Source organism: Loxodonta africana, chromosome 4 (genome assembly GCF_030014295.1).
Source record: "Loxodonta africana isolate mLoxAfr1 chromosome 4, mLoxAfr1.hap2, whole genome shotgun sequence".
In the NCBI taxonomy this organism is placed as follows: domain Eukaryota; kingdom Metazoa; phylum Chordata; class Mammalia; order Proboscidea; family Elephantidae; genus Loxodonta; species Loxodonta africana.
The window spans coordinates 133,021,816-133,034,562 of record NC_087345.1 but is presented as its reverse complement, the minus strand read 5'-3'; the positions used below and the strand labels follow the sequence as shown (position 1 = coordinate 133,034,562).

The 12,747-nt window shown below is 36.7% G+C and overlaps 1 protein-coding gene across 1 annotated transcript in view; it reads right to left on the bottom strand.

Moving 5' to 3' along the window:
- The window catches only part of LOC100676704 (scavenger receptor cysteine-rich type 1 protein M160), a 37,723-nt gene extending 25,973 nt beyond the window's left edge, over positions 1-11,750 (bottom strand). The window contains exons 1-4 of the mRNA XM_023549069.2: positions 11,425-11,750; positions 8,813-9,133; positions 6,094-6,414; positions 1,564-1,884 (exon numbers count right to left, since the gene is read on the bottom strand). Coding sequence (XP_023404837.2) covers positions 1,564-1,884; positions 6,094-6,414; positions 8,813-9,133; positions 11,425-11,728 — 1,267 coding nt within the window. The 5' untranslated portion in view covers positions 11,729-11,750. The remainder of the gene's footprint in view (positions 1-1,563; positions 1,885-6,093; positions 6,415-8,812; positions 9,134-11,424) is intronic.
- Between the last annotated feature and the right edge of the window lie 997 nt (positions 11,751-12,747).

Genomic DNA, 12,747 nt, shown 5'->3' with positions numbered 1-12,747 from the left:
GGTTAATAATTCTTTAAAACATAATCCAATGTCTTCACCACTCATCTCAGAGAAAAAGATACAAGGTAAGAGATAAAGATGTTGGGATTGACTGAAAATAAGTGAAAAAAAAAAAAGAAATCAAACCAGTCACTACTGAGTTGCTTCTGACTCATATCAACCCTATAGGACAGCGTAAAACTGTCCCAGAAGGTTTCCAAGGCTGTAATCTTTATGGAAGCAGACTGCCACATCTTTCTCCCGTGGAGCAGCTAGTGGGTTCAGACAGCTGACCTTTCTATTAGCAGCCAAGTGCAAGACTAATAAAATACTAATAGGTAAACTAATAGGTGTATATAAAATTTTCCTTTGTACCATTTGAAAGTTGTCTAATGAAAACTTTGGCCTCAGAGAAGGCATCTGCAAGCCAATTCTTCCCGTTTAAGAGAATGATATAAACCCTAAGCCCAGGCCTTTAGATGAAGTTCATTTGTTCTATTTTTATTGTAACCTGACCCTAATAAGGTCAGTAAATTTCCTTTAGTCCTTAAACTAGCCCAAGCCAGATTTGGCCTGCCTCACATGTGAAGAAGGGTCAGATGTGACCACTAACTGACCTCAACAGAGGATGCAGCAACAGGAGGAATGAATCAGCAGGAAAATCATCACCCAGACCCTATTTTGAAGTGAGATGTCTGACAAGAATCACATCACCTCCTGGTTCCTGGACACTTTCTAGCATTTTTCCCTCTCTGGAACACCTTCTTGCTGCCCAAATCACGTATAAGCCCTGCCTACCCACAGCTCAGAGAGCTGGATCTGAGGAACTTCCTCCCAGCTCCTTGCTCTGTGCATTGCAATAAAGTTACTTTCACTTTCTCAAAGCCTAAAACCAAAAACCAAACCTGTTGCCATCTACTCAATTCTGACTCATAGCGACCCTATAGGACAGAGTAGAACTGCCCCCATAGAGTTTCCAAGGAGCGCCTGGTGGATCCAAACTGCCGACCTTTTGATCAGCAGCCATAGTTCTTAACCAGTATGCCACCAGGGTTTCCTCTCAAAGACTAGTGTCTAGATAATTGGCAAGTCTGAGCACGCTGGACAAGGACCCACCTTCTAGGGTTTGGTAACATTATTGGTACCAATATTATATAAATAAGTTTTTCAAGTACACATGAGTATTTGGGAATCTTGGGAAAGAATTTTTAATATGTGGGTGCTTCAACACAAGTGTTTAGTGTTCAAGTGACTGAACTCAGATTAGTTTGTCCTAAACTGATTTGACTATGGAGAACTAACTTTTTTTTTGCTGAATATATTGTAATACTACTGCTTATTGAACTTAACTTTGGGAAAATTTGGATAAATATTAGAAAATTAGGTTTTATTTCATGAGGGAAAGCAGTTTTGATCCTATGGTAAGAGACATTAAAAATTTGAATTGAGGATATGAGGGATCGTTAGTTCTGAAAAAGTGAGGAATGAGTACTATGCCATGAATGCACTCATCAAGAAAAAAATGAGTATGGTAGAGAGCCCAGGCACTTTCATTTAGAGTAAATCCCAGTTTGAGTGTCTTACCAGTACAGGTCACTCCAACGTCCTCTTCATGAGTGCAGTCATGATATCCCCACCCACGGTGCCTGCATTCCCAGAGACTTGACTCATACCCATAACAGGAAACATCATCCAGCCAAATTTTCCCAGTTCCTCTAACAGCATTTCCAAGACCACTGCCAATGATAGAAAATGGACAACCTAGCTGGCCACACACCACGGCGGCATCAATATTGTCCCAATTGTCATTGCACACTGTGCCCCATTGTCCTGCAATTTTCACCTCCAGTCTTCCCGAACAGCGGTCATTACCATCTGTCAGCCTCAGATTCCAATTTGATTTATCTGCACAGAAAACAATGGGAGAGCTTGAAATTAGAAATAAGATGAGGTAAAACGACTGTAAGGAACCTAATGTGAGGTGAAAACAAAGTCATTTATCTTAATGCACAGGAGAGGTTTTCAATCAGAAGGCAAGTAAATCCATGAAGAATAAGCAAAGAGCCTAGGAATGTCACAGGGCTTCAATGAGTAATTTTATTTTAGATTTTCAGGTCATCTGGCTTGTATAAAAATGTCGTTCTGTAGACAATCAATGAACCTCTCCACTTTACTCAAATCTTCAATCTTCATTTTCTACTACCAAATACATGAAATTATATGCATCCCATTTCTCTTTTTCCTCCCTGTAGCTTCACTGTCTCCCTCTTCTAACATGGTCCAAAATACATTTAAACATGCTCAAGTTATCCCTTCTTACCAAAACAGTCAAGCTCATAACACTACTCTCCGTCACTTCTCAGCCTGATGCCTTTTCAGTCTTGTCCAGGGTTTCTCAACATCAGCACTATTGGCAGCTGAGGCTGGATAATATTATTTTGTGTGGGAGAAGGGATGCCTGTGTGTTGTAGAATGTTTAACAGCCTTCCTGACCTCTACTCACCAGAGGCCAGTAGCATCTCCCCAGCTGTGGCATCCAAAAATGTCTCTAGACATTGCCGGTATCCCCAGGGTTGAGAATGACTGGCCTAGTCCAACTGTCAGCCAAGCTCCTAAGAAGAGTTGATTAGACCTGCTTTATTCCCTATCACCTCTCACTGATACCTAAACCTTGAAGATTTCTAAACTATTATCCCTTCACGAAACCTTCTTTTGCCAAGTTCATCTATACCTTCTTCCTTGCTAAATACAACAGATAGACTGTAGTTTTTATCTTATTTAACATCTTTGTAGCACTTGACATTCTTGACCACTTAACTTTTGAAACATCCTCTTCTCACCTAGTTTCTGACACAATTTTCTCCTGTATTTCTGATATTATGCTTATTTTTCTGCTGGTCTCCTATTGGGTTTTCTTTTCTTTCTTCTCTTTCCCCGCCTCCCTGCTTCCCTTTTTTCCTCTCTCCTTTCCTTCTGTCTTTTGGTTCATTTTACTTGGTCCATGCCTTAAGTGTGTTATTCTAGGGGGCTTTCTTAAGACCTTTTGTTTTCACTTTCTCTGGAAGATTTTGTTCACTTCTGTGGTTCCATTACATCTATTTCCCCCATCTAGATCTCTCCTCTGAACTGCAGGTATGTGTATCTAATTATCTACTGGATGTCTCACAGGTAACTTAAATTCTACATGTTTAAAATTATGTTCATGAGCCACCTTCCATCCCTAAAGTCTGCCTTTCCTCCCATGCTAAACATTTCAGTAAATGTAACCATCGCTTACTATTTATGCCTGACTCCTTTTTCTCTCTGGTCTTTCACATATAATCATTCATAAAACCCTACTGTCTCTAACATATAGAAATAACAACTCTTTATTCGCTTCTCCATTATCTGTCAGTTGGGCTACTGGGCAGTGACCTCCCTACCCCCACTGATCTCATTGCTTCTAGTCGTGCGCCCACTCAAATCCTTTCTCCAAATGTCAGTAAGCGTGATCTATCTTAAATATAGATATGAGCACATTTAGTTTCCTGCTTAGCTCACTTAAATTATTTTCCCTTGCCTTGGAATAATACCCAAACTCTCTGTCATGGTTTAAAGGCTATATATGAATTGGCTCCTGCTTTTCTCTCTGGTCTTACCTCTAGTCACTGCTTCTCCACATGGTGAACTACAAATTCAACATAACAGCCTTCTTCAGGTATTTGAACAACTCTGGGCTATCATACATAATCTTCCTACTGCTTGAACACTCCCTTCCCCTAGAAACACACACACACCACACTTGCCAGAACAACTTCTCCTTATCTTCGAATGTCATCCAGATGTGATTCTTTTCAGTAAGACTTGCTCAAGCACCCCAGCTGCTCACTGCCTGACATTTCCCAGTGCTGCTGTCAAGCCCAAGGCAAGACCATTGCCATGGAGTTGATTACGACACATAGTGACCCTACAGGACAGAGTAGAACTGCCCCATATGGTTTCTAAGAAGCGGTTGGTGGATTCGAACTGCTGACCTTTTGGTTAGCAGCCAAGCTCTTAACCAATTCCTGCTATTATATCTCTAACCAAACAGTATTTTCTCAATACTACCGTAGGTTCCTTTATTTTCTCCTATTATGCCTCTTATCAAATAGTCTTTTGTTTATGTTTCTCTTTCCTAATAGACTCTAAACTCCAAAAGGATGTGGGATGTTTCTAGAACATAATAGGCACTTAGTACATATTTTTGGATGAATAAATCATCTGAATTAGTTCCTGATACCATAAACATTTCTCTGTGAGCTAAGAGAGCAAGGTAATTATCAGGAAATAAGCCATCCTTAATAATAATGATATTGTATTGAGGTATTATAGAAAAAAATAATAAAATTATCTCTTTTCTTTGGAGTCAAGATTCAGTTGAATTTTTCTTTCCATTAACAGCCTGAGGAACAGAGTACAGTATCAGTCATTTTATATCATATGGGAATAACTACTGGGAATGACTGATTTGGATTGCATTTAAGTACCAGAAATTTTCAGAGTTCTCATACCAGCAGACAAACACTGGAGTACAATCTGAAATTCCCTAGGTTTGTAATTTAAATATGAATGGTGTCAGAGATTCCTGAGTCTATAATAAATTTATGGCTACCATGTTGAAATCAGCAGGTGGATGGAAATTCACAAGTCTGGTATATATACCTCCTTTGAACTCTTCCCCAGAATCTATGAGTGAGGCATGACAGTTTTCAAATCTGATTTTCAAATACTTGAAGAAGAATCTAGAGAGTAGGTTTAACTTATAAATACTATGTAATTGCTAAAATTATTAAATATAAATTATCTAATAAGAAAAAAGTTCTATTTAGCTAATTTATATTAAATGTTTCATTAAAATGATTTAGTTATTATAAAAATTAATTTTCAGAAAAATGCCTCTTTGTGTGGGTAATGGTGCTCTAGATAATGATACTGATTTAAAATGTGTAAGGATATATCCACAGAGCCCTGGTGGTGCACGCAGTGGTTAAGAGCTTGGCTGCCAACCAAAAGGTTGGCAGTTGGAATCCATCAGCCACTTCTTAGAAACCATATGGGGCAGTTCTACTTTGTCTATAGGATCACTATGAGTCAGAATCGACTTGATGGTAACAGGTTTGTTTTTTGGTAAAGTTATAGCCTCATTAAAATATAGTATTTGAAAAAGGTATTTAGATTTCCTTTTAGAAAATGTTACGAAGCTATGAATATTTGTAGTTTATTTTGAAATGGCTGGGTCAGTGAAAATAGATATAAACTAAGGGGCTTGTTCAAGTAATTAAGAAATTTTTTTAAAAAATTGAATTAATACTTAAATAATTAAGAAATGTCATAGAAGTATAGTTACCTGAATTTTGAATAATATCAAACAAATATGATGACTTTCCTCCTATCTCTGTAAACACACTCATGTTTTTTAGTTCCTACTGGACTCAATTAGGACCCCTGAATAGGATGGAAAACACACTGGACTTATGGGACAGTGGGAAAATAATCCTGGAACTTATGCAGGTGCCCAGATAACCAAGTAATATCTCTTTTAGCCCTAGAATATCACTGAAAATATTTCCTCTCTTTAATTCAAATGTGTTTCTTCAATTCCCTCTTTCCTTCTTTTACTGCTGTTGGGCAACTTCCGGTTAGACAATCTTCAAAAACTATAAAGCTATAGATACCAGATGTTTTAAGCTCAAGGCTGAGAATATAAAAGGGACTGGTGGTGCAGTGATCAAGAGCTATGTCTGCTAACCAAAAGGTCAGCGGTTCGAATCCACCAGGTGCTCCTTGGAAGCCCTATGGGGCAGCTCTACTCTGTCCTATAGGGTTGCTATGAATCAGAATCAACTCAAAGGCAACGGGTTTTTATAAGCAGTAAAGCAGTAAGTGCGGCAAAAATAGAATACAATAACTTCTCTCTTCAGACAAGAGGCTTTTGCTAGAGCTTTCTCAGTTAACTGTCATAATTTCTAACTATATGTCCCCTGCTATAAAATCCATGGATTTTTCTTCCCTTTTTCTCTTCTACCTCCACTGCAGGAAGTTCTATTCCTATCATGGTTACTATTTCTTTTGTCAGGACAGAATAAACAGTACCTGAACAGGTCACAATTACATCTTCTCTGTGAATACAGTTATGCTTTCCCCATCCAAGGTGTTTACAGTGCCAGAGGGCTGACTCATTTCCAATACAAGAAACATCATCCAGCCAAATAGGTCCAGATGCTTCCTTCAAACGGGTCTTGTGAAATAAATGGACAGGATTCCCACATCCCAATTGTTTACACACAACCGCTGCATTCTTTGTGCTCCATTTGTCCCGACACACAGTCCCCCACTTTCCTTGGTTTTTCACTTCCAATCTCCCATAACAATGACCATCTCCATCCGTGAGTCTTATGTCCAGATCTGACCCATCTGCAAACAAGACAAAACCATGCGTATGAAATAAAGATTTAATTGCGAGGGTCTTTTTAGGAAACTAAAGGTGATGTTTCCTTCAGCTTCTAAATTCACCCACTCTTAGACTTCAGCCTAAAAAAAAAAAAAAAAATTTTTTTTTTTTTCCTAAGAGATGATTTACTGGGCATATTTCTTGATGAAAAGTTTGCTTTTCATTCTTGTGATAATTTCTTATTCAACTTTTGGAGAAAGAGTGTCCCTGTATCATGAAACAAAAGGAAATTTACTGGAGTAAAGTCTGAGGCTATTATAAAGCCTCCCAGAATGACTGGTTTGGTCAATACGAGCAATGTGGAATCATGGGCAGGGAATTTTCAAGGTGTGGATGGATTCAGAAGATAAAAGCTCCGGCAGAGCTCTGTAGTGGAGTCCAGCGTTGGCACTAAAGCTCATCTGCTGACAGTTTTCCTTTTAGTTTGTCTACCAATGTCTTATACGGTAAAGGGAGGTGCAAGTAAATGAAAAAGTCCTTTCACGAACTAAATTTATTTTTTTGTCTTGATCTTTTCAATGTTCCAAGAGGGTCTTTGAACCTGAGAAATATTTTCTAACCAGCTGGTAATATTAGGTATAATATTTTATTATGGACCACTTTAAAAACTTAAAAAAATTTTCAGTTGCTTTACTGGGTATACCATTAAGACAAAAGTTTTATGTATATACAATAATGTTGTGTTTTCTTCAACATAGTGTATATATGTATTTTTTCATCTTTTCCCTAAAACAGTGTTTAATGGCTTCATAGTAGCTCATCATATGGGTGTTCTGAAAGTTGTTTAATCAGTACCCAATTTTGGTTATTTATATTATTGATAATTTTCTATTTTCATAAATTATGTTGCCATGAACATTCTTGCACATAATGTTTTGAGTGTGTCTTCAATTATTTCCAAGAGAAATATAATGGAAACCAATGTGCTCAATGATATAATTTTTCCCCAAATCAAATCAATTCATATATTTAATACTGCCTTAAAAACAATTCCAATTTTAACCTTTATTTAGAAGAACAAAAATGAAAGAATAGCTATTGCATTTCATAAAAAATAATTAGGGGATATATACCTCAGTACATATTTTTAAAAATACACTTTAGTTTTTAGAGCAGTGTTAGGTTTATGGAAAAATTGCATAGAAAGTAAAGAGAGTTCCCATATACCCCCTTCCACCCTCTCAGTTTTCCCATTCTTAACTTCTGGCATTAGTACGTATGTTTTTTACAATTGATGAACCAATACTGATACATTATTTTAAACTAAAGTCCATATTTTACATTAGGGTTCATTCTTTGTAGAATTCTGTGGATTTTGACAAATGCATAACATTGTGTTACATCATTACAGCATCATACAGGATAGTTTCACTGCTCTAAAAATGCCCTGTGCTCCATCCATTCACCCCTCACCTCTCTTTCCCTAACTTCTGGCAACCACAAATCTTCTTAGAGTTCCCATAGTTTGGTTTTTCCAGGATGTCATGTATTTGGAACCACACGCTGTAGGCTGGCTCATTTAAGCTTCGTTCATGTCTTGTCATAGCTTTATAGCTCATTTCTTTTTATCACTGAATAATATTCCATTGTGTAGGTGTACCACAGTTTGTTTATCTATTCACCTATTGAAGGACATCTAAGTTGCATCTAGCTTTGGGTGATTATAAAAAAAGCTGTAATAAACATTCATGTGCAAGTTTTTATGTGGACAAAGAGATTGTGGAGAACTAGTATCATTTCTTCCTTAAATGTTTAGCAGAATTCACCAGTGAAACCATCTGGGCCTGGTGCTTTCTGTTTTGAAAGGTTGTTAATTGTTTATTCAACTTTTAAAATAGTTACATGCTATTCAGATTATCTATTTCTCACTGTGTGAGTTTTGGTAGATTGTGTCTTTCAAGCAATTGGTCCATTTCATCCAAGTTATCAAATTTATGGACATAGAGCTGTTTATAATCTTCCTTTATGATCCCTTTTAATGTTCATGGGATCAGTAGTGATGATTCCTCTTCATTTCTGATATTAACAATTTTGTCCTCTCTTTTTTTCTTGGTTTGCCTGGCTAAAAGTTTATTAATTTTATTGATCTTTTAAAAAAATCTAGCTTATGGTTTCATTGATTTTATCTATTTATTTTCTGTTCTCAGTCATTGATTTCTGCTTAATTTTTATTATTTATTTTCTTTTGCTCACTTTGGATTTAATTTTCTTTTTTGAATTTCGTAAGATGGAAACATAGATTATTGATTTTAGATCTTTCATCTTTTTTAATTTATGCATTTAACGCTATAAGTTTCTACCTCCCAGCAAATTATTCCCGAGAATTCAGATTCTTACACTTTTATGATCTTTGAACCTTACCAGAGCAGGTCACTTCAGTGTCTGATCTTTGGGCACAATCTTTCTTAGCTTTTTCATCATATATGCAGTCCCAGAGAGCAGATTCATTTCCAGTACAAGATACATGGTTTATCCAAATTTCTCTAGAGTCATTACTAGGTTTAGCATGGTTACTGATATGGGCAGCAAATGGACATCCTAGTTGTTTACAAACCACAGTAGCTTCTTCATTATTCCATCCATTGCTACATATTGTCCACCACTGTCCATGCGTTCTCACTTCTACTCTCCCTGAACAATTGCTGCTTCCATCTACTAGCCTCAGGTCCAAATCTGCTCCATCTAGAACAAAGTCACAGAGAAACATCTGGGTTGGGTTTAGAACAGGGTCATCCACTTTCTGCCACCCCTCATAATCTTATGAAGGTTAGATGTATCCTTTATGTACCAAGAAAAGTAAGTAACAAGAATGCAGTTTGTTTTGGAATTTCAACAAAAATAACCCAATATTGAAGTGTATGTCAATTTTTTTGGGAAATAATCTTCTCTTCAATATGGAAATTGAAATGATAAACCTTTAGTGTATAAAATATATCTGTTGTAGGAAATGGAATTTGTTCACTTAAGTTATAAATGAGCTACAATTTTTTGATCCATCCAAAATATACTGTGACCTCTTCATCTTACTGTGGCTGCTTTTTCATGCATGCAAGTAAATAGACTAAGTCTAAGGAAGTGAAAATGTGGAAAATTCTTTCTTGAAAAAATTGAGGAAAGAAGATACAATTTCCATATTTCTTGTCTTCCCATGATTCCAGCTTTTTATACATTAATTAGGAAAATATTTTGACTACCTGGTGCAAAATTTGATGCACTTTGAATAGGTTAGTTTCAGGAAATTTAGAGGTTTATGTTCTTATAAAAAAATGTGAGTCACAATGATGATAATAAACATACTTGTACTATTGAGCACTACCTGATTGCTAGGCACATTTCAGCTAGTTTCCCAGGGCTATTTTATCTAATTCTGCTATCCTGTTCACAATGGGAGAAACCTGAAGCTTAGACAGATTCATTTGTACAAGTATCCATAATTATCAAGTGACAGATTCTAAACTCTAAACTGTGTCTCTTAGATAACAAAATCCCTATGACTATAGGGTAGAGGAGAAGACCAGTGTATCTAACTATCCATCTTTCTATGCATTGACCATACACATCTGTCCTCACTATTGGGACTGTTCTCCAACTTTATTTTTGCCCATCTCCCTTCAGGGCCCTCCCTTGCTCTTTCAGAGACAGATCATTCTAGGGATTCCAGAGTTTGGATATCAACTGTTCTTACAGTTAGGGATATTGTATCAAGTCAGAAGTACACTGTTATGAACTCACTTTATTGTAAGTATATTTATGCTAAATCAAACTAATTAAAATTTTCTCTTTCCTTCTTCCACTTTCCTCTTATCTCTCTCTTCTCATATATTACTCTTCTCTCCCCCACTCCTTTTCTTCTCTTTCTGTTTAAGGGAGGAAAATCCTCCTCAGAAATGATGGACTGATTAAGTATACTGTGGGAAACTCCCTGTTGCACAGTGGAAGTGGTTGGTCCCTAGATAAAACATTCAAGTGAACTCATATAAAAAGGAAGAAAAGGATGAAATGATATGAATTTCTTGAATGTATTCCCTTTCCCAAATATCCTGTGAGGAAGATTCTGGGTGTGTGGCTAGTGGAGAGCTATTATAACCAATAATTGTCTGTTATGTTTTTCTATGTGCACATCCTCCTGTTGTAAGCTCTAGACTTAAGTGAAACTATTTAAAAGCTACAGCCAGATCTCAAACTACACAGGAAATAAGGCAAAGGCATCCTGTGTGTGGGGTCAGTGGCGTAGGGTCAGTAATAGGCATCCTCCATCATGACAAAGGTGACTCAGGAAAATAGTTGAGTCTACATATAGAGATTCTTTCATAAGAATCCTAGAAGATGTAGGTTTAATTTTATCAAGAAAGTGGACAAGTTCTCTTACAGCTTTCAATAAAGAATACTGATCAGATAAATACTGTGGGAATATTTTAAACTCCAATCGTACAAATTATAAATAAACAACAGAGGGAATAAGTGCTTGTAGTTGAACATCCAAATCTGGAAAAGAAATGATTGCAGTACAAGGTATAAAGTAATTAGCAAAGTCATAAATTTTTAGATACTCAACAAAAATAGTTTATTGTAGTGAAAAAAGGTGCTAACATAAACTTAATTATTACATTATATAGAGATATTTTGAAGTTTCTATGAATATACTAGGAAATTAGAGTATACTTTTTAAAAATGATACTGGGTTTTAATATGACCCATACACTTGTGTAGACTAACAGCTATTTTGACTGGATTGGATGTTTTGTTGAACCAAACAGAATTTAGTAAAATGGCATCAGAGGCTATAAATCTCACTCCCAAGAAGGGAGGTTAACAATGAAATGTGCCCCAAAGACACGCAAACATATTCTCTGAGGAAAAATTGAATGTGCCAATTCCTCCAAATCACATTGGTTTTAACTTCTTCAGGGTTTGGTCCTATCTCCTCAAGAGAGGTATTACATCTGATGTAGTCATATGGATATAGGTCTTACCTGAGCAGATCACAGACACATCTTTATGGTGAAGACAATTCTGATTTTCCCGTCCAGAGAGTCTACAGTCCCAAAGAAAGGATTCATTACCGAAGCAAGAGACATCATCATACCATATAGGACCAGACCCTGATCCTACATGAGGCAAGCCAGGGAAACGAAGTGCTGTTCCACATCCTAACTGCTTGCAGACTACATCAGCAGCAGCATGGTTCCAGTTACGGTTGCATATGGTACCCCAGATTCCTTGAACTTTCAACTCTACTCTCCCCACACAGTGGTTACTTGCTCCCACAAGCCTCATATCTAGATCAGCCCCATCTGAAACAGAGATGCAAACAAAAAGCTCAGGTGATGTTTTGGTCAGACACTTCAAATTCCAGATCTTTGTATACCCACTTATATAAAATCTGTCTAAATCCAGTACACAGAGTTCAGAACCTATCAAATGGGAAAGCTTGGTAAATTCACAGACTTGGGGAAGTTATCCCAAAGGTTATACTCCTAGAAGTAAGGAGTAAGAATAGACTGACCTTTGTGGGAATGGAAGTATATATTCAAATTATCTCTAACAGTGATTGAATAAACATTGTCTAAAATTGCCTCCTGTACAAAACATAAGATGAAACTCCAATTACCTTTATACTTTTTCATAAACCATGTATGTCATCTACCATAAATAATAAAGGTATGAGGAGATAACATGAAAAAAAAAAAGAAGAAGAAAATCAAAAGACCTACGGGAGGTACCAGAAACAGATTTAAAAAAAATGTCCAACAAAATAAAGGACAAAACTGTTAAGTTTGGCAGAGAAATAAAAACTGTAAAAAGGAAGCAAATGGAGATTCTAGAACTGAAAAATGTAATCACTAAATTAAAACACAACAAATGGGTGAACAGTAAATTCATCTCAGAAAAAAAAACTATTAGTGCCTACACACAGAATGAAGTACAGAGTCAAATGTATAGAAGATATAGGAAAAGGGTTTAAGAAGCATAGGGCATAGAGCAAGAAAACCTAATATATGAGTAATCGTAGTCCCAGAAGGGGAGAAGACAGAGAATGTAGTAGAAGAAATATTTGAACATCTAATGGTTAAGAATTTTCCAAAAATGAAAAATTTACAAATACAAACTCAAGAGGCACCATGAACTGTAAGCAAGAAAACTACAAAGAAAGAAAGAAAGAAAGAAAAAACCTAGGCACCCACCCACCCACTGCTGTTGAGTCAATTCCGACTACCCCACAGGGTTTCCAAGGCTGTAAGTCTCTGTGGAAGCAGACTGCCACAGCTTTCTTCATGGAGCCACTGGTGGTTTGG